The sequence below is a fragment of the Castor canadensis genome, chromosome 8 (assembly GCF_047511655.1).
Source record: "Castor canadensis chromosome 8, mCasCan1.hap1v2, whole genome shotgun sequence".
Classification (NCBI taxonomy): domain Eukaryota; kingdom Metazoa; phylum Chordata; class Mammalia; order Rodentia; family Castoridae; genus Castor; species Castor canadensis.
In genome coordinates this window covers 115,076,250-115,098,397 of record NC_133393.1, presented here as the reverse complement: position 1 = coordinate 115,098,397, position 22,148 = coordinate 115,076,250, and the positions used below count along the sequence as shown (strand labels likewise).

Below are 22,148 nucleotides of genomic sequence, written 5' to 3'. Positions count from 1 at the left end.
ATACGGATTCCTACAGAAATTCTGTTTCTAAATCTTTGTGTCACCTTACATAAGTCACTTCACTTCTAATCTCTAAAGATTGTTTGGTCCGTCTCTGACAATGAAGAATTCTACATCTTTTTTTCCATCTCTTTCTCCCCCTTGATAACTCCAAATTGATATTATTAATTTCTTCACTTAATTCTTATTTTCAGAGACTTTCAGTTGCTCTTCATTCTGAGATGGCAAAGTGAACTCTATAGTCTGGCATTCATTATTTTTAGCTACTTAGTTCAATGAGATCATGATACTTTCCAGGAAATAGATACCCTTTCATCTGCTCATTGGGCAGAAAGACTCAGACAACCATTCTTAATTTCCACTAGGAAAGAGAATGGGAAGATAAATGAATTCACACACATAGAGAGCCTAATGTCAACTGGGTTTTGTCTTGCAATGATACTATCCCTAGGAGAACTTTTAGAACTTACTCTTTAGGCACATTGTTGAAGGATGGACCTTCTGGTAGTTCTTTGAGGTTATTTTAGCATTTTGTGCTTGTTCTTTCTTCATAGTTTATGTAATGATTTCTGCATTAGAACTTGTTTTGTAAAAGAATCATCCACAGTAAGTTCTGCATTTTCTCTTTATTCTGTGTATGATTATGTCTTTGATTCTTTAGTGTAAGCAATAATGTAGCACTATACTTCTTTTTTAATTTTTCTTTCCTTCTTATTACTAATTTTCATTGATTAAATTCTTCTTTTATGTTTGCATTTCATTAAACATTCAAATATTTTTATATTTACTTATATCTCTATTGTTTGATTTATCATCTCTTAACTAGTATCTTTGGTCCCTGGCTATAAATGATAAGGAAATAAGCATCTACATCTCTCTCTTCTCCAAAATTTTATTAATCATATTTTTATATTCGTAAAACTTATTTACATTTTGCTTTGTAACCTTAATCATAGATTTGCTTTTAGTCTACCAATTAAGGTTAAATGCTTATAAATATTTTTCACTGAAGTTTTCCATTCATTTTTTTGGTGAGGTCATCTTTTTAAGTTTTTTTTTCTTTTTTCTTTTTTTTTTGGTGGTAGTGGAGTTTGAAATCAGGCTGTAGGTGCTCTACCACTTGAGTCACTCTGTCAGCTCTGTTTTGTGTTGGGTAATTTGAGACAGGGTCTCTGGAACTATTTTCCTTGGGCTGGCTTCAAACTGCAATCCTCCTGGCCTCTGCCTCCCAAGTAACTAGGATTACAGGAGTGAGCCTTGGGTGCCCTGCTAGCATGATATTTTTGAAGTACTAAAATGAATAGAACTCTCAAGGAAAAAATTCTATATCCACCAAAAATAGCATTCAGGGTGGTGCCAGTGGCTCATGTCTATAATTCTAGCTACTCAGGAGGCAGAGATCAGGAGGATCACAGTTTGAAGCTATCCTGGGCAAATAGTTTGTAAGACCCTATCTTGAAAAATCTTCACAAAAATAGGACTGGTAGAGTGGCCCAAGGTGAAGGCCCTGAGTTCAAGCCCCAGTGCCGCAAAAACAACAAAACCCAAAAAAAACCAAAAAAAGGGCAATGAAAAGGAAGAAATAAAGACATTTTGAAATGATGAACTAAGGGAATTTATAGCTAGCAGACTTATTATAAAAGAATTGCTAAAGTAAATTCTTCATATAGAATTTGAATATCAGAAAATAAGCTTGGAATATCAGGAGTGAAGGAAGATTCACAAAGAGGTAAACAGAATAGACTATCTGTATAAATACAATATGCTATTTTTTTCCATTTGAATTCTTTGAAATACACTTAAGTGTTAAAAAAGTACATAACTGATGGCATTTTTCCATGTAGATACACTGTCTAGACAACAGTGGGCTGTATGGGGAGAGTAAGGGGATCTCTATGGTAGCAAAGTTTGTATATTCAAATTGAAGTGGTTAGCTATTATTTTTAAACAGACTGAAAAATTAAATATGCATGTTGTTATCCCTAGGCAACTACTAAAATTTTATACAGAAATATGTCAAAATCTAAAAGATGTTTGAATGGTATATGGAAAAATGTTTAAGTAACCCAAAAGAAGGTGGAAAAAATCAGAAGGAAATAAATGACAAACAAATAACAAAATGGTAGAACAAAGCCCAAATATATGAATCACTTTATTAACTGTAGGTGGTCTGAATACACCAATTAAAACAGAGATTATCAGATTGGATTATGACATAACTGCATGTTGTCTATAAGAAACTTATTGGAGATAAAATAATACAGATAGTTCAAAATTAAGCATAAATGACCTGAAAGCTAGAGCAGCTATGTTAGTACAGACAAAAGAAATTTCAAAGCAAAAAAAGAATAAATAAATAAAAAATAAAAAAACCCCTGTGATTCACATACACTATGTTCTCTGGGCACAGTGGAATCAAGCTAGAAATCAGTAACAAAAACACCTTAAAAATGCCACTTAAAATAAACCGTAACACCTGCAATCCCAGCACCTAGGAGAATGAGGCAGGTTATTCAAGTTCGAGTATAGTTTGGGCTACACAGAGAGTTATAGGCTAGCTTGGACTACATAGTGAGCCTCTGTCTCAAAAAATGAACCAAAAAGGCAAAAATAAAGAAAACAAAAACAAAAGAAAGAAATAGGTAGGGGATCATGTTAACAAAACATGTTCTGGAAGCTATAAAACATTGATGAAAGAACTTAAAAAATAACCCAAGTGATCAAAGTGAAATACCTTACCCACACTAGATCACTTTCCCTTCATTAAAGACTTCCTTACCTAGTTTGGATTCTGACAACTTATGTGAGGTTGCCCCCAAGCATGGATGCCCCCTTTCCTGCTTAGGTTCTATCAGGTCACCCCTGTAGGTGAATCTTCTCCTCATTCTACTTAGCTTCAGCAACTATTGATGCCTTACTTGCCTGCTCAGACTTTGACACCCTATTCTAAGCTTTTCCATTCCACTTTAAGTTGATCATTTCCTTACCTTGTGTGGGCACCGAATACTACGTGATGAGCCACCTTTGCATGGACATCCCTTCACCCCACTCCGGGTTTAACATCCCAAGCAAGCCTGACCTCATATGGATACTCACTTCTCTCTGGGAAGGCTTTGACCCCCCATACTGGGCCACAACTCCATGTGGACACCATTCTTTCCCTTTCTATGCTCTCTTGTGTGAACTCCTTGTCATCCTGTTTAACGTCTATGATATCAATACACCTTCTTAATGACTCTAGGATTGAACTTTTGTTTAAAAAGAAGAAAAGGGGGAGAGGAAGAGCAAGATTTTACATCTTGATTCAAGTGAAGCAAAGGCAGTAGTATTGTGAAACTGAAACTGTCCACTAGTGGTGTCTTTCTTTTTTTTTTTAAACACAAAAGCATAATGTGCTCTGAATTTATTCCCAATCACATTCTTCTATACATTGTATATTCTAGTTACAGATATAGCTTTGGACTGTATGCTCTTATGTTTGGAAAAATTAAAAGAAAAATTCAGTTGAACATATTTTCTACATTTTGTTCTCTGAATATTTGAGAGATTTCAGTTTTCTCAAGGGAAACAATGAGGAAACAAGCTATTAAACATGTGTTCCTTTGTTTTTGTTTTTCTTTGCAAATACTTTGGAATATCCTTTTCTTTAAAGCAGTTATTGTCAAACTGTGAAGTTTTTTCTAGGGTATAACTGACAGCTCACATTCTCGAATGTTCTTAGGGGAAGGAACATAAGAGGGAGCAGAAGAGACTGTGCAGTTTAGAAAACTGTAAAAATGATACTGTCTAAATCCTTCTTTGATAATATAATAATAGCATTAGTATCACAGTAAAAACTAGCGTTCAGTCCCTTCACTTTTGTCTTATGAATTATGGGTTCTTTTCACTTTTCAGTTATTTTCTTTGTCTTACTGCATAGAAGATCTGTGCATCTGTCACGAGGGCCACATTGAGAACAAAACATTCCTGGTTCATAAGGCCTTCTTGTTACAGTTCCTCTACAAAAAAAGGAGAAAATAAGAAAAGACTCAATTTTTACATGTTATTTAAATAAGGAGATTTCAAGTTTAGTATAAGAAGGTGATTTAATTAAGAAAATGGACTTGCTGGTACAGTGGCTCAAGCATGAGAGTGCCTGGCTAGCAAATGGGAGACCCTGAGTTCAAGTCCCAGTGCCAGCAAAGACAACAAACACAGCAACAACAGCAAAAAAACAGAGTTTGCCAAGAAAATGAACTCAAGGAAGTAGTTAAATTTGAGATTTAATCTTTCTTTTCACACTCCAGAATCATTCTCATCTGAAAGTGGTTCCTATGTCCTTGAAACAGAGTACTGTAAATTAAATATGAGTAGATTTTACAGTTTCTTTTATTTTAATTTTTAGCAAAAGGTTCCTTTTGAATTGGATGTCATATTAGAGGTGTAGCTCAAGTAGTAGAGAAGCTGCTTTGCAAAGTACAAAGCCTAAGTTCAAACCCAAGTCCCACCAAAAAAAAAAAAAAGATGTCATAGAATGTTTTATAATTAATTGCTTTCTGGTTGACAAAAATGAAATGTTCCCTAAAGTGATATATTAATTACCTGAAGAGTTTACAAAATCCTGAAATGCCTATTGTCTCCAAAACCCAACTTTATGGATTACTTTGGAGTCTATGTGAAAAATACATAGACATTTAATATAATTAGCAAATTATATACAAATAAGAAAATTCCAGTGAGATTTTATAAATTTGATTTAGTTTACTGTAGAGAACTGAAGAGAGAAGTGAGAAATTGCTTAGAGCTAAAGAAGGAACAGGGGACCCAAGTAGATATGAATTGGGAAGTTTATACAAAGAAGCTAGCATAGGAAAGAGAGAGGTGATATGTAGGGAAAAGATACTTCTGATTGGTGGAGGGTCGTTAATCTTGATCATTTAAACAGGATTACCTGTCTATTTAGCAGGCAGGTAGAAGTAATAGAAAAAACATTATAGACATCTAAGTCCCTTGTTTGGCCACCATAGGCCACCTCAAAGAATGGCCAAACCTAAGAAATAGTCACAAATCTGAATTTTAAATATATGAACCATATCTTATTTAATCAAAAAGGTTTTGGTGATAACCAGTAAGGGATCTGATACGTGTATATTGCAAACATTGTAGTATATCAAGGACATCCAGAGGTTTGTGGTTACTGGCAGATCTTATATAACTTCTCTAATTTCACTATCCTACTATTAAAATATTTCAAGGAGGAAATGCATTTTGTTTAGAACTCATCCAGAACACCAGTGAGCCAGAAACTGAAGAATTTGATCTAGTTATCTTCACCTACAGTCTATGTTTCCTATTCTAATGCTTTATCACTGAAACAGATACTGCCAACATGAAAGCAAAGCTTATCCTCTCCTAAGACTAGAAGATGGGAGACCTTTGCCTTTGTATGCATGCAAAAAGCTACTCACTATAAGGGCTGCTTTTGAGGCCTGGAACATAGGTGAATCACCCTGTGATCAAAATGTCTGATAACGGTAGTTTGGAAAAACTCTGGAAAGGCAAAACAAAACAAACAAATAAATATATACTATGCTAGAATATAATGAGTTCTCTTTTTCAAAATTGATTTTTATAATCATTACTATGCCAAGCTAATACTCTTCCTATGTCAACTCTATTTCAGAGTTTCTAAGAAATTGAATTTAAATCAACTCAAGTCTGAATCAGCAATACAACTCCCAACTACCATTAGAATTGTTGGGTGGATTAGGAGGCAACTACCAAAACTGTAATCAGCCAAATTCACTGAAAGTTCACAGCTGCCTTGGTGATGCCTGAAGAAACAGATAAAATGCTTTCTCTTTGGGCATTTTTTTCTAAGAAATAGCCCAGTGGTTCACTGAGAGCAAGTCAAGACTCTGAACAAAGTTCACTGGAACTTTTCTTAGCCTTCAATCTGGCCATCCCTTCAATACTTTGCCACTTTTAGGACATGTGTCCAAGCTCTAGATAAGGACATGTGGCTTGGGTGGCCTAACAAAAGCTATACCTGTTTCCAACCCCAAGTACATTAGAAGGCCACTATGCAAATGTAATAGATGCATAGTCTCCCAGAATAACACAGTTCTTGTGATGGTGGAAACTCTGTTTACTTACACTAGCCCATATCTGCGAACATCTTGTTCATCAAGGAAGTAATCCAGGCTCCTGGAATGACAATCTAGCAGTTACAATTTGAGGGCAGATTCCTCAAAATTTTCCATCTAGACTCATTAGAGCACATCAAATGAATATTATTTTCCTAATTCATATAGCCAGAGCAACTGAACCACCCACAACTCCTTTCATTTTCATTATTTTCATATATCAGAGAAACATCACAACACTAGCTTCTGGTTTATATCTGGAAGATCTATAGCTTTTCCAAGAAGACTTATATATTCCAATAAGCTGGAGAAAAGTATAACGCAAGAAGCAACAAGGAAGATAATATATTTAAGGATCCTATTTTGGCTCTTCTACCCACACATCTAGTGTATCTGTCTTTGTCCCAAACTCCTTAACTATTTCCTGGGCCTATTCAATGTCAAAGAAAGTTTGAATCCCATTGTTTTCTGCATCAAATTACCCTGCATATGCAAAATCATCTCACTTTGTATGAATGTCTGTAAAACTCCCTTACTCATCTTAGCAATATGTTCTGTTGCAGCTCACTTATTGGATGACCTACTGGATGTTACTTTTCAGAGGGGCTTAGAGAAGATAGGACAGGTCCAGGTACGATGCAAGCTGCTTTGTCACTATATATTCCAGAAAGCCAATACTATTTGTGGGCTTAAATCCCACTGCTGGAATAAAAATATGTATTATTCAGGATTCTCCAGAAAAACATTAACTAATGGATGTATATAATGTGTACACACACAAAGAGGTAGAGGGACAGGGAGAGAGAGAGAGAGAGAGAGAGAGAGAGAGAGAGAGAAATAGATAGAGAGAGATGGCAGAGATGGCTCCTATGATTTTGGGGACCAGTGAAATCTATAGGGCAGGCTGGTAGCTGCAAACTCAAGCAGTACTGATGTTGTCATCTTGAGCCTGAAGGAGGGAGTCTGAAGGCAATTTCCTTTCTCTTCCAGAGGCCTCAGATTCTCAACTGAATAGATGAGGTTGACTCACATTATGAAGGATAATCTGCTTTACTCAAAGTCTACTGGTTTAAATAATAATCACATCTGAAACATGTTTTCACAGCAACACCTAGATGGGTTTGCCTAAGCAACTGGGTACCATAGCCTAGACAAGTTGACTCACACAATTAACCATCATATTGGATTTCTTTTAAAATGGTGAGTTTTGTCTGGCAGTTGTTACTGGCAGATAACATCAATCCTGTTGAGGCTTGGTTTTAGTATTAGATAACTCTACATTAGTATTTTCCTTATTCCTGTGATGCTCCTTACTTTTAGGGAATAGTTCTTATTCTTAAGGCATGGCCATTCTGGGACTTCAAAAGAATTCCCAGAACGTTAGCCAAAATCTCATTTTGGCTCAAACGGCAACTCTATCTTCTCAGTGCTGTGCATCTCTGTGCAGTTCTTTAGTCTCTGAACAAAGCCATAATCTTGCCTTGAGAAGTGCACCTTATAGCTAGTGGAGGACCCACAGAGAATTTTTACATAGATTTTGGAGTTCCTTCCTCTTTGAGATCTCAATCCTAAATACCAGATACCCAAGCATCAACAGACATTGATATTTTCTTTACCCAGTAAAGTACATGTTCTTTACTTGGATTCTGCTTCTCTGGCTGCTGAGAAGCAGCCTGCTTTGAGGGAACACTTTTGGGGAAAAGACCAGGACAAATGTGGGGTTCCCATGGATTTATTTCCTATTTATAAATATCATAGTCCCACATTGGTTGTTTTCTAATGCCTGAAAAGAGTTGTTTATATGTTTTTTGCAGTCTTTATGGCAGAAGACTAATTTTTATACTAACATATAAAATGTTCAGAAGAAAATGGGTCACATATTTAAAGCATAAAAAAATTCATAGAAGAAAATGTTATGTAATTAAAAATAGTAATAACATTTGGAGAAGGCATATCTAAATATGGCACAAACTTCAAAACCAATGAAAACAATGTTGATACTTTCTCTATAATAATTCTATTTGGTAAAAATGAATTTCATCATAAATAAGTTCAAAAGTTAAACCTCAAGTGGGAAAAATATTTGTAAATTGTATTGCATAAAGAACTAAGTTTCTTGATATATAAAGTATTCATATAATTTTAAAAGTTCAACTTTTTTTTGCTGTTGTTTGTTTCTTTTGGTGGTACTGGGGTTTGAACTCAGGGCCTCAAGCTGGTAGGCAGGCGCTCTACACTTAAGCCACTTCTCCAGCCCAAAAATCCAGTATCTTAACAGAAAAGTAGTTCTGTGTAGGAGCAGTAAGGTCTCAGAAAATGAGATACAAATTTTCTATAACACACAAAAAGATACCTAAACTCTACTGAAATACGATTATGGGGGGTAGGTTCCAGGAGGGCCTTGGTCAACCCAGCTCTCCTCCCTCCCACCTGTAGTTCTCAGACTAACTGTAGAATGTGCTGAAAATGTGGTGTCCTGAGATAAAGAGGAAAAGTTGGGAACAGCCCAGGCTACAACTTCATCCTACCTGGGACAGATAAGTCTGCAATGCTTGAGTTCAGTAAGTCAAGATGTGCCCATGGTAAAAACAAACACAAAAAAACACCTAGGGTAGAGTGCTTTCAGAGCCCTCAGCTGCGATGTGACATGAGAAACCTGCTTCTCCCTACGAAGTTTTCCAAAGCCTTGGGAGTTCCCGCTCACCACAATCCTAGCCTTCTGGTTGTTCTTACTGCCTGTCTGTAAGCAATGAACACTCTTTGCTTCACCTCTCACTGGACTCAACTCACGCAAATGGTAGAGAAACTCTACAGAGATGAAAATTAAAATATACTGAGCTCAAACTAGAAACAGCAAAATGTTTGAGAATATATTGTCTTAGATGAGAGTTAGGAAACTGGCCCTCTTTTACATGATGTAGAGAAATTCTGTAATACGAAAATGGTGCAAGTGATGAATGCATAGTAATATTTATCAGAATCATAAATACATTTTTTTTTGTGGTACTGGGGCTTGAAATCAGGGCTTCACCTTGAGCCACTCCACCAGCTCTTTTTTGTGATGGGTTTTTTCAAGATAGGGTCTTGTAAACTATTTGCCCAAGCTGGCTTCGAACTGCAACCCTCCTGATCTCTGCCTCCCGAGTAGCTAGGATTACAGGTATTGCCTTCAGTGCTGGGCAATATATTTTTAAAAATAATTTTGTGTGACCCTTGTCCAATAATATTACTGCATTTGTTTTAGGTTTATAATCTGCATATGAGGGAGGATGTGATTTTGGCCTTCTGAACCTGGCTAACTTGGTTTAAGATGATGTTTTCCAGGTCCATCCATTTACTTGCAAATGACAAAATTTTTATCTTCTTTGTGGCTAAATAAAAATCCATTGTGTGTAAATACCACATTTCCTTAATTCATTCGTCAGTAGTGGGCATCTTGGCTGTTTCCATACCTTGGCTATTGAGAATAGTGCTCCAGTAAAGATAGGCAAGCAGGTGCCTTTGCAATAACCTGAGTCACATTCCTTTGGGTATATCCTTAGGAATGGTATTGCTGGATCATATGGCAGACCTATGTTTAGTTTTTTAAGATGCCTCTGTATTGTTTTCCAAAGTGATTGTACTCGTTTACATTCCCACCAGCTGTGTATGAGGGTTCCTTTTCCCTCACCTCCTTGCCAACATTTGCTGTTGGTGGTGTTTTGATGATAGCAATTCTAACAGGAGTAGAGTGGAATCTTAGTGTGGTTTTTATTTGAATTTCCTTTATGGCCAGGGATGGTAAGCACTTTTTCATGTGTTTTTTGGCCATTTGGACTTCTTCTTTTGAAAAAGTTCTGTTTAGTTCAGTTTTCCACTTCTTTATTGGTTCATTGACTTTTGGGGAGTTTAGTTTTTTGAGCTCCCTGTATGTTCTGGTTACCAGTCCCTTGTTTATGTATAGCTAGCAAATATTTTCTCCAACTCTGTGGGTGGTCTCTTCAATTTAGAGACCATTTCAATTGTGCAGAAGCTTTTTAATTTCATGTAGTCCATTTGTCCATCCTTTCTTTTAGTTGCTGGTCTGCTAGAGTTCTACTGAGGAAGTCCTTGCTTATAGCTAGTGCTTCCAGAGTATTCCCTGCTCTTTCCTTACTAACTGCAATGTTTCAGGTCTGATATTAAGGTCATTACTGCACATTGAGTTGACATTAATATAGGGTGACAGGCATGGATCTACTTTCAGTTTTCTGTGGGCAGATAACCACTTTTCCCAGCAACATTTGTTGAAGAGGCTGTCTTTCCGCCATCATATGTTTTCAGTGCCTTGGTCAAAAATAAGGTGGGTATATTTGTGTGGATTCATATCTGGGTCCTCTGTCCTGTTCCACTGTTTTTGTGCCAGTACCGTGCTGTTTTTATTGCTATGGCTCTGTAGTATAGTTTGAAGTCAGGTATTGTGATACCTCCAGCATTGCTCTTTTTTTGCTGAGTATTGCCTTGGCTATTTGTGGTCTTCTGTGTTTCCAAATGAACTGTAGGGTAGATTTTTCAATCTCTGTGATGAATGTCGTTGGGATTTTATGGGAATTGCATTGAACATGTAGATTGCTTTTAGTAGTATAGCCATTTTTACTATGTTGATTCTGCCAATCCATAAGCATGGGAGATCTTTCCCATGCTTATGTAGTCTTCCTCAATCTCTTTTTCAGTGTAGCTCTCCTTGTAGAGGTCATTTACATCCTTTGTTAAGTTTATACCTAGGTATTTGATTTTTTTTGAGGCTATTGTAAATGGAATTGTTTTCCTATATTCTTTCTCATTTTGTTCATTGTGGGTGTATAGAAAGGCTACTGATTTTTTGTAAGTTGATTTTGTATCCTGCTACATTGCTAATGTTGTTTATGGTGTCTAGGAGTTTTTGGGTGGAGTTTTTTTGGGACTTTGAGGTATAGGATCATGTTGTCTGCAAATAGAGATACTTTGACTATTTCTTTACCTATTTGTATTCCTTTTATTTCTTCTTCTTGTCTTATTGGTCTGGCTAGGAATTCTAGGACTATGTTGAATAGGAGTGGAGAGAATGGGCATCCTTGTTTCCTTCCTGACTTTAAGAGAAATGGTTTTAGTTTTTCCCCACTAAGTATGATGTTGGCTATAGGTTTGTCATATATAGCCTTTATAATGTTGAGGTGCATTCCTTCTATTCCTAGTTTTCTTGGAGCTTTTATCATGGTGTTTAATTTTATCAAAGGCTTTTCTGCATCTATTGAGATGATCAAGTGGTTTTTGTCTTTGCTTCTATTAATGTGGTGTATTACATTTATTGATTTGTGTATGTTGAACCATCCCTGCATCCCTGGGATGAAGCCAACTTGGTCATAGTGAATGATCTTTCTGATGTGTTGTTGGATTCGGTTTGCCATCTTTTTTTTAAGGATTTTTGAATTGATGTTCATTAAGGAGATTGGCCTATATTTCTCCTCTTTGGATGTGTCTTTGTCCGGTTTTGGGATGACTGTAATACTTGCTTCATAGAATGACTTAGGCAATGTTCCTTCCCTTTCTAATTTGTGGAAAAGTTTAAGGAGTGTTGGTATTAGTTCTTCTTTAAATATCTGGTTGAATTCAGCAGAGAATCTGTTCCTGGACTTTTCTTTTTTTGGGAGATTCTTTACTGCTGCTTCAATTTCATTACATGTTATAGATCTGTTTAAGTGTTTAATATCCTCTTGGTTCAGTTTTGGATGGTCATAAGTATCTAGAAATTTGTCCATTTCTTCAAGATTTTCCAATTTATTGGAATATAGGTTCTCAAAGTAGTCTTTTTCCTGGATTTCCTTGGTGTTTGTTGTTATCTCCCTTTTTAATTTCTGATTTTACTATTTTGGGTCTTTTTGCTCCTCATTTTAGTCAGATTTGCCAGGGGCTTGTCAATCTTGTTTATTTTTTTCAAAGAACCAGCTTTTTGTTTCATTGATTCTTTGTATTTTTTTTGTCTCTATTTCATTAATTTTGGCTCTTATTTTTATTATTTCTCTCCTGCTTGTTTTGTTTTGCTTGTTCTTCTTTTTCTAGGAGTTTGAGATGTAGCATTAGGTCATTTATTTGAGATCTTTCTGTTCCTTTAATATATGCACTCATAGCTTTAAACTTTCCTCTTAGGACTGCCTCTGCTGTGTCCTATAGGTTCTGGTAGGTTGTGTTTTCCTTTTTATTAACTTCCAGGGCCCTTTTGATTTCCTCTCTTATTTCTTCTATGACCCAATAATGGTTGAGCAATGTGCTATTCAGCCTCCAATTATTTACATATGTTCTGTTCTTGAGTTCTAGTTTTAATACAATGTGATCACATAGAATGCAGGGATTATTTCTATTTTCTTATATTTGCTGAGGCTTGCCCTAAGATGATCTAATTTGGAGACAGTTCCATGGGCTGCTGAGAAGAATGTATATTGTGCTGTTGTTGGATGAAATATTCTGTAGACATCAGTTAGGTCCATTTGATCTATGGTGTCACTTAGTTCTAGGATTTGTTGATTTTTTGTTTGGATGACCTATCTATTGGTGATAGAGGGGTATTAAAGTTTCCCACTACCAGCATGTTCAAGTCTATATGTGCTTTTAAGTCCTTTAGTGTATGTTTGATGAAATTGGGTGCACTGACTTTGGGTGCATATTAAGTAGATAATTGTTATTTCCTTTTGGTGTATTTTCCCTTTTATTAGTATGAAGTGTCCTTCTTTTATCTCATTTAACCAATGTGATTTTGAGGTCTACTTTGAGTGGTATAAGTATTGCTACTCTTGCCTATTTTCAGGGGCCATTAGCTGGGGAAATTTTCTTCTAGCCTTTCACCCTGAGCCAGTGTTTATTTCTGTCAATAAGATGGTCTCTTGTAAACAACAGATTGTCAGATCTTTTTATTTTTAAAATTTTTTTGATAATATTATAGTTCTTCAGACTTTTATTTATTTATTTTGCAGCACTGAGGTTTGAACTCAGGATCTCACACTTGCTAGGCAGGCACTCTACCACTTGAGCCACTCTACCAGCAGACCTTCCTTTTTAATTTTGTTTGCTAAAGGGTGTATTTTGTTGGGGGAGTTGAGTTAGTGTTACTATTGATAGGTATGTGGTGATTCCTGCCATTTACTTGTTTTTGTTGCATAAGGATTTGATTGTGTGCTGCTGAATCAATGCTACTCTCTGATTACCTGACTTTTCTTTTCCTGCAGTTTGATACATCCTGTCCTGTCATGTTTTTGTTTGCTTTCATCTTCTGTCTGCAGAATTCCTTGGAGAATCTTCTGTAGTGGGGCTTGGTGGTCACATATTGTTTTAGTTTCTGCTTATCATGGAAGATTTTTATTGCTCTGTCAATTTTGGATGATAGCTTTGTTGGGTAGACTATCCTAGGGCTGAAATTATTTTTGTTCAGTGCCTGAAATACCTCTCTCCATGCCCTTTTTGCTTTTAAGGTTTCCATTGAGAAATCTGCTGTTATGGTTTTTCCTTTATGTTATTTGTTTTTTCTCTCTTACAGCCTTCAATATTCTTTCTCTGTTCTTTGTACTGTTGTTTTAGTGATAATATGCTGTGGGGAGGTTCTATTTTGGTTAAGTCTGTTTGGTGTCCTGAAAGACATTCCTGTACCTGAATGGGCAAAACTTTCTTGAGATTTGGGAAATTTTCTGTTATTATTTTATTGAATATGTTATATATCCTTTTGGCTTGCACCTCTTCTCCTTCTTCAATGCTCATGATTCTGAGGTTTGGTCTTTTGATTTCTGAGTTCTTGCATATTCCTTTCACAGCTCTTGAGTTGTTTGACTAAGATTTCTTCTGTTTTTTCTTTAATTTCTATTTTATCTTTGAGCTCTGAGAGTCTGTCTTCCACTTGGTCTAGTCTGCTTTAGAGCCTTCCACTGTGTTTTTTGTTTGACTAAAGGGACTTCTTATTTCCAGGATTTCTGTTTGATTCTTTTATTCTGATGTTTTTCATATCTTTGTTCAACTCCTCTTTTACATTTTATGTTGCCATCTTTAATTCATATCTCTTTTTCTATAGTGTCCTTTGTTTTACTTTGGTGTTTGTTGAAGTCCTCTCTGAGTTCATTTACTTATTTCTGTGTTTTCTCTTGTTCTTTATTTTTGGTGTCTTGAAATTTCTTGAGTGCATCTCCACATTCTGGTTAACCATGCTAGTATCTTCTCCATGAATTTCTCAGTGATTTCTTGCAAGATTTCTTCTTGAGGGCTTTTTTTTGTGGGTGTCACTGGGCTTTTTAGTGACATTTATCATTGTTTTGTTGGGGTCAGTTACTGGGTAACTATTTTCTTCATTTCCTACTGAATCCTGTATTGAATTATTTTTTTGAGGAAAGTGGTTTCCATTCCTTTTTCTTCTTTCCATCACTCCACTTGGTGCTGTGCAATTATGCTCTTGATAGGCTAGTTGGTGGTTTTAATTGCCTGTTTTCTTTCCCTTGATTTAATTTTTGTTTTGTGACTGACTTTGTTGTTAGCTAGATTGATGTGCTCTTTCTGTCCCTGGCCTGGATGTGTAATTTAGCAATAACAAATTCACAGGTTCAATGCTGGACCAGGTGTTTACATATTATATAGAAAACCTTAAAGTCAAATGCATCAGCTGATTACCACCTGGGCTGGTCTAGTCAGTTTGGCTTTTTAAAAGCAGAGAGTTTTCTTTGGCTTGTTACAGAAGAGAAGTCAAATATTAGGGGCAGGAGAAGACTAACAGGACTTTGCTGACTGGAAGATGGCCAGGAGTGGGGGTGGTTTGTCAAGAAATATTGGGGCCTTTTCTAGATGACAGCAATGCCTGGCTGACATCTAGCAAGGATATGGAGACCTGAATTCCATAATACATGGAACTGAATTCTGACGACAACCTCAATGAGTTTGACTGGAAGCACATTTGTCCCCAGAGCCTTTAATTAAGGGTTCAGTTGACAGATAGATTTTGGGCTTTAAAGTTATAAGTAGCAAATCCAGTTACACTGTGAATTTATGACCTATAGAACTGTGGTAATAAGTAAATGCTGCTTTTTTATATTATTAATGACTAATTAATTATTTTTGTGGTACTGAGGTTCAAACTCAGGGCCTTGTGCTTACTAGGTAGGCGCGGCACCACTTGAGCCTTGCCCCAGCCCTTTTTTGCTTTAGTAATTTTGGGGATAGAGTCGACATTTTTGCCTGGCTTGGCATGGACTGCAATATTTCTATTTCTGTTTTCCACACAGCTGGAATGACAGGTGTACCCCACTGTTCCCAGCTATTGGTTGAGATAGGGGTCTTGCTAACTTTTGCCAAGTCTGGACTGGATCCAAGATCTTCCCTATCATACCTCCTGAGTGCCTAGGATTACAGGTGTGAGCCACTGTACCAGGCTATGAATTATGTTTTAAATTACTGCATTTGTGATAATTCAATAGGCAACAGTAGAAAACCAATTCATGTGCTAAAACTGTATTCCAAGAGAGCACAGTCTTTAGCCTGTGTTATAGAAACATCCTCCTAATTGAACTTCCTTTTTGTTTTATTTTATTTATGTTTTTGGTACCCAGGTATGACCTCAGGGCCTCACATTTGTTAGGCAGGTGCTTACTACTTGAGCCACACCAGCAACCCTGTTTTGCATTTGATGTTTTTGAGAGAGGGTATCACAAACTATTTGTCCTGTCTGGCTTCGAACCGAGATCTTCCTGATCTCTGCCTTCCAAGTAGCTAGGATTGCAGGTGTGAGCCACTGATGCCCAGCCTGAACTTCTTTGTATACATTTTTCATTATATTCTGGGTTTGCCTACACAACACCCAGAGTAATCTTTTTAAAAAGTTGTTCTTTTCACACAGAGAAACTAAAGCAGATACCTTAAAAGCAACTGAGGCCAATAGGAAAAGGGGACCAGGAACTAGAGAAAAGGTTAGTTCAAGAAGAATTAACTTAGAAGGTAACACACGCACAGGAAATTAATGTGAGTCAACTCCCTGTATAGCTATCCTTATCTCAACTATCAAAAACATTTGTTCCTTCCTATTATTGCTTATCTCTCTCTTCAACAAAATTAGTGATAAGGGCAAAACAGTTTCTGCCAGGTATCGAGCGGGTCGAGGGGAGAGGGAGGGGGTGGGGTTGGTGGTAAGGGAGGGGGTGGGGGCAGTGGGGAGAAATGACCCAAGTGTTGTATGCACATATGAATAATAAAACAAATTAAAAAAAAAGAAGTTGTTCTTTTCAAAGCACAAATGAGATCATGTTACTCAACTGTGTAAGACCTTCCAGTGGCTTTGTCATCACCTAGAATGAATTTCAAACGTTTTAACAAGACCTGTGTTATTCTATTTGGTTTAGCTGTTACTTAACTCTTCACAACTCAACTCCTACCTTTAATCACAGTTATTCAGCTCTGAGACATGCTAAATTCACATGACCTCAGGGATTTTACGCATACTCCACCCCTGGAATATTCTTTAGCCATCTTCTTATCTTGTGGTTTTCAGCTTCATGCCAATTCCTCTAGGACTACCTAATCTCTCTTCCACACCAGTCATTACTCATTTGCTTTTCCTGCTTTATTTTTGATGGTATGTTTTATTATCTAATAAGTATATTATCTATTTATGTTCAAGTATTTATCTCCTTGCCAAGACTATAAACATTACCAGCTTTTCACCAGGAAAGGGTTTTCTGAGTTTTATTCGTCTTATAACACAGTTCTATTGCTTACCCCATCTAAGGGAATATAATCTGTATTCAAAGTTTGTTTTTCTCATTTCTGTTTGATTTAGTCCTAAAATGTTTTATTTGGCAGAGATTCCTCTTCCATCTTAGTAGGTAGTGAAGGTTTTGTTTTTTATTTAAGATGTTGATTAGAATATTTCCTCACCCATTTGGAAGTTATAACAACATTATTTATAGTATTATATTGATCTGTAGGAAAGCTTGGAGCTTTTTCAATAGAGCTCTCCAGAAATGGAGGCTATTTTGGGAGGCAGCAGTTTTCCCATCAATGGTAGGAACAGAGGTAAGGTAAATAGGTACATAGGAGTAAGTGAAAAGAATTCAAGCTTCATATGGATAGCTTGACAGGGAGGCTTTGAAGTGTTCTTCCATCTCTGAGATATTATGACTCCTATGTATAATAAGCTAGCCTCCATTAATAAAACAACCTTCACTGTGTGGTCAGTTGTGTCCTTTAAGTTATGAAACTGATGCATTCCTAAAACAATTCTTACTACAAAATTTCAATATATCTAACATTCCGTTCTTTTGACTTTTATTATAAATCAGGGAATAAATTATTTTGGGAAATAATTTGAATCCTGTAGTAATTCAGTAGATATTATGAAATAATACTACAGTTCAGATTTCTTTGGAAATAACACTTGGCTAGCTGATAAGTAAAATCAATATGCTCAAGCTATGACTTATTTCATTATGGAAATGAAATACTTCAATATAAAGCCTTTACTTAACCTTATCTTTAATGCTTTTACAGTTCATAAAACATTTAGAAGAATATATTAGAAACTAGGACAGCCTGGAAGTGGGGGGTGTGGGAGGCAGGGTTGTGGGGGGAGGTGCAGGGGAGAGACGGTCCAAACCATGTATACACATGTAGAAATGATAAAATTTAAAAAAAGAAAGTTTTTAAAAAAAGAATTGGAACCAAGGAATTAAAAAAAAAAGAAGCTAGGAGAAAAGTTTGAAGTATTCTCAATTTAATTTTATGTTTTTTAATTTAAAGTAACTTACCCTGGTGCATAATTACATATGAAAAGTGCTGCATGAATAATCTGTCCAACTCTTGAACATGATGTAACAGCACAACCAACTTTATAAGAGTTGTCCCACACAAGCTAAAATAAAGTTTTCAAAAAAACACAAAATTTAATTCTAAATATTTACTCTCTTATTTTATACATAATATATTCCATTTACACAGAACCTTTAATCAAGCAATTCAAGGAGTATGAATTATTTTTCATTTAGACACAAGTATTTAGAGAAACACCAGTACTGTATTAGGAAGAACAGTTTGAAGGACACTGATCCTGAGTAATGCTTCAGAGCGATTTCCAACAGCTGGTTTAATTACAAAGTTCTAGGTCATTGGCAGAGAGGAAGGAAGATTAGAAAGAAAGGAGAAAAACTTTTAAAAATGAAAGTTGTTAATAAGAGGGAGAAAAAAAGGATAGATCATAGAAGGGAAGCAAAGAGATACACATGTAAACAGTAATTGAATAGTATCAGCATCTCTCTTTTTGTTGTGGAAGCAAGATTACAAGATAAAATAAAATATGGTCTCTATTTTATTAATTTCAGCCCTTATTTTTATTATTTCTCTCCTTTTGCTTGTTTTGGGTTTTGCTTGTTCTTGTTTTTCTAGGAGTTTGAGATGTAGTGTGAGGCTATTTATTTGAGATCTTTCTGTGCTTTTAATATATGCATTCATGTTCTCCCTCATATGTGGATTATGGACCCAAAACAAATGTATTAATGTTATTTGACATGGGTCACACACTAAGGGGAGAACACGCACGGGAGGAATAGGGGAAGGGAAGGAAACCAAAAACTTGAATGTGGTTGAAGTGCTTACTGTAGAGGAGTGAATAAAGTAATCTTAAACTGGCAGAGGCCACTATGGGAAAGTGACCAGGAAGTAGTGAAGAGGTCTGGCAGAGATGAACCAATGTGGATTGCAATACACTTGTGCATGGAAGCAACAGTAGGGATCTCTCTGTGTAACTATCTTTATCTGAAACTAGCAAAAACACTATGTCTTTCTTATTATCGCCTATGTTTTCTCATCAGCAAAATCAGAGAACAAGAGGGCAGAACAGGTTCTGCCTGGAAGTGGGGGTGAGGGGGAGAGGGGAAGAGGAGGAAGGTGGCACAAACAATGTATACACATGTAAGTAAATGTAAAAATGATAAAATAAAAGAAAGAAAAAAACTTCAATTGCCACGTATAGCTAGTGGTTGACATGTTGGACAGCACTGATCTATCCACTTCCCAAATTTAAAGCACCCATTCATATCTGGCCCTGAACTCCAGACTCATGTTAGAAAAACAACAACAAAGTACAGGCTTTCATTAGGAGAAAAAAGGTGAACAAGAAAAAGATCTGGTGCCTATAAAATGAAAAACGCATCCTGAATTGGAGTGAAAAAGATGGGAATAATGAAAGACATTCCAGAAATTCTCTGTATGACTGCTATATTTCTAAATATTTTTAGCACTTCTCATAAACAAAAGTACTTGTTTTGCTAAACACCTTTCTTTTTTCATTTATCTCAAACTTTAGTGATTTTAAAAGTTTGATTCTTAAAGAAATAGAGTAGTAATACATTAAAAAATTGAGAATCAAATGTGAGCTAGGAATGTAGCTCAGTCCATAGAGCACTTGCCTAACATGTAAGGCCCTGAGCCCTGAGTTCCATTCTCAGTACTGAAAAAGAAGAAAATGAAAATGAAGTCAAGCAGATAAATAATGTGTAGAAAATTAGGATTAAGGAGCATAAAATAAAGAGTATAGTAACGGGGCAGGGAGTAGATTTGGTTACTTTACTGAGAGTATTAAAATTACATTGAGAAGTCTAACTTCTTTTCCTGTACTGGAGATTGAACTCAGGGCCTCATGCTTGGTAGGCAAGTACTCTACCACTTAAGCTATACCCTGAACCCTTTTGTCTTTGTTTTTGACATAGGATCTTGTTAACTTTGCTCAGGTTGACCTTGAACTCCTGATCCTCCTGCCTCTCAAGTAGTTGGGATGACAGGCATCTACTGCCACACCTGTCTAGGAAGTCTAACTTGGATATAAGTATGACAAAGAAGAATCACCATAACTTTCTAGAGAAGAACTGATCAAAAGAAGAGTGAAAGAGCAGGATGTGGTGGTACACACCTAGAATCCAGCACCCAGGAGCCAAAGGCAGGAGGATCATAAGTTTGAGGCCAACCTGAGTTATATAGAGACCCTGTCTCACAAAAACCATGGGGAAAAAACAGGTAAATATTCTTTGATGCACAATTAATTTGATGGAAAAGACATGAGTTCAAAATGAACAATTCTAAAGTTTTACCTAAAACATGATATCAAAGTCTATTGATTGAAAAACAATTGTGTCTTAAATAAACTTGAGAGTTCATTTGAAATTTCTGGATTCCTGATACAAATTTTTAGTGAAGACTAAATAATGTCATGTTGCTGTGCTGAGAATACATGGATGAGAAGACAAGGTCTCTACCCTCAGTGTAGTACCAGATTTATGAATAGATGGTAATTAAACAATGGATATGTGAAATAGTAAAGATGTGTGCAAGAAATGAAAGTGGCCCTGCATTCCTGGGGTAAAAGGTATAAGGGAGGATCACTGGACATGAGGCATGGATATAATAGTATTTGCATTTACAATGTTTTAATCAATCAGCTATATAGCAGTATGTATACTGATCTATGTAAAAGCTGTCAAATCTATCATTTTTGTTTATGATCACTAATCTGTATGTGACATTTATTTACTGGATTCTTACTTCCTTTTTCAGCATTCACTATATATATTTATATAAATATTTATTTATTTTAGAAAAGTACATTTGATCTTGGAGTATAGAGATGAGATTTACTATATATAAAGAAATGTTTTGATTGTATATTTCACAGATAGAATTACGAACATTTTGAAGATACAAGGCTAGTTAGAATTTTGACTTTTCTTGAAATAGTAATTTTACCACTTGAGTTCTTATAAATTTGAAACATAAATTAAGAAGTCTATTGAATTTAATAACAATATAAAAATTACATACCTGAATATAATGAGAACAGTCATCAGAGCAAGTGTTATTTTTTAAATCATACTTTTTCCTCTCTGCATACCAACTTCTGATAGCAATAGATGGAGTAAATTCATTTTCAGGGCCAACCCACATATTTTCACCAATACCATTAAAGGTAGGATGGGCCATTTGAGAGTCTTCTAAATGACTATTACGCTCAAATACACATTTTTTCCCCCATGCTCTGGCAGTTCGTGATAACGCTACATCCCAAGTCTGAAAAAGAAAAAAAGCAGGAAAAACAAACAATACTAAGGTTATCTGTACTCTAAATAATTTTCTGAAGTTCTCAAGTTTAAGGAGATCCATTCGAGCTTTGTCTCACTTGTGGACTTTCTATGAGAAAGTCTTTTTGAGATAATCATAAATTAAGTATCCATTTCCTAAGACAAAGGACCATGATATATTTGTAACTGAAGTACTAGAATAACAGATAATGAAAATTGTTGTAATACTTTTATATGTGGTATGTTTACAGTTACACAATTGCTTACATGTAGTCTGCTCAGAATATATGTTTTTAATCTCAAGCCCTTTTGTACTTGGCAATAGAGTAATTTAAAATATTATCTCAGAACTATTTATTGAATACTCATTATATACAAAATACTATGTTTTGAGAAATAAAATGAGAAGTAAGCATAAATTTTGTTCTCCAGTTGTTTATTGTTAGGAGAGTAAGATACTACATATTGATTTATATAACTTTAACATATGTTGGTAAACTTATAAAAGAGTCAGATGTAAGCTTTAACGGAAATTCTCAGAGATGTTAGAAAGTATCGCAAGAGGCTACTCCCGTGATCTGTAAATATCCAGAGATATATGCTTTTATCATTTGGAGGATCATTAAGTTTACTGATTAGTTAAGGACAACAAAACAACACACTAGAAAAATTGTCAAAATATTTGTCAAATCAAAATAGTAAGTACATATTTTATACTATATTAGAAAGTAAACATTTCTGAAAACCATTACTAAGATATTCTTAGTTTTCTTTGTTAATTCCACAGATATACATAAATACAACAAAGAAAATAAACAAATCAGATCTTTATAAAATCCCCCAGTACTTTCCTCCCCAAAGGCAGTCATTGTTAAAAAATGCCTATATATACTTTCTCTATCTCTATACATACACATACTTTCAAATATAGGTTTGGTTGTTT

At 35.7% G+C, this 22,148-nt stretch overlaps 1 protein-coding gene across 2 annotated transcripts in view; it reads right to left on the bottom strand.

The window, feature by feature from the left end:
• The window catches only part of Glipr1l2 (GLIPR1 like 2), a 42,097-nt gene that overhangs the window by 1,404 nt on the left and 18,545 nt on the right, over positions 1-22,148 (bottom strand). For both annotated transcript variants that reach the window (XM_074081781.1, XM_074081782.1), the window contains exons 2-4: positions 20,949-21,194; positions 17,888-17,991; positions 3,913-3,998 (exon numbers count right to left, since the gene is read on the bottom strand). In XM_074081781.1, the coding sequence (XP_073937882.1) occupies positions 3,913-3,998; positions 17,888-17,991; positions 20,949-21,194 (436 nt within the window). The remainder of the gene's footprint in view (positions 1-3,912; positions 3,999-17,887; positions 17,992-20,948; positions 21,195-22,148) is intronic.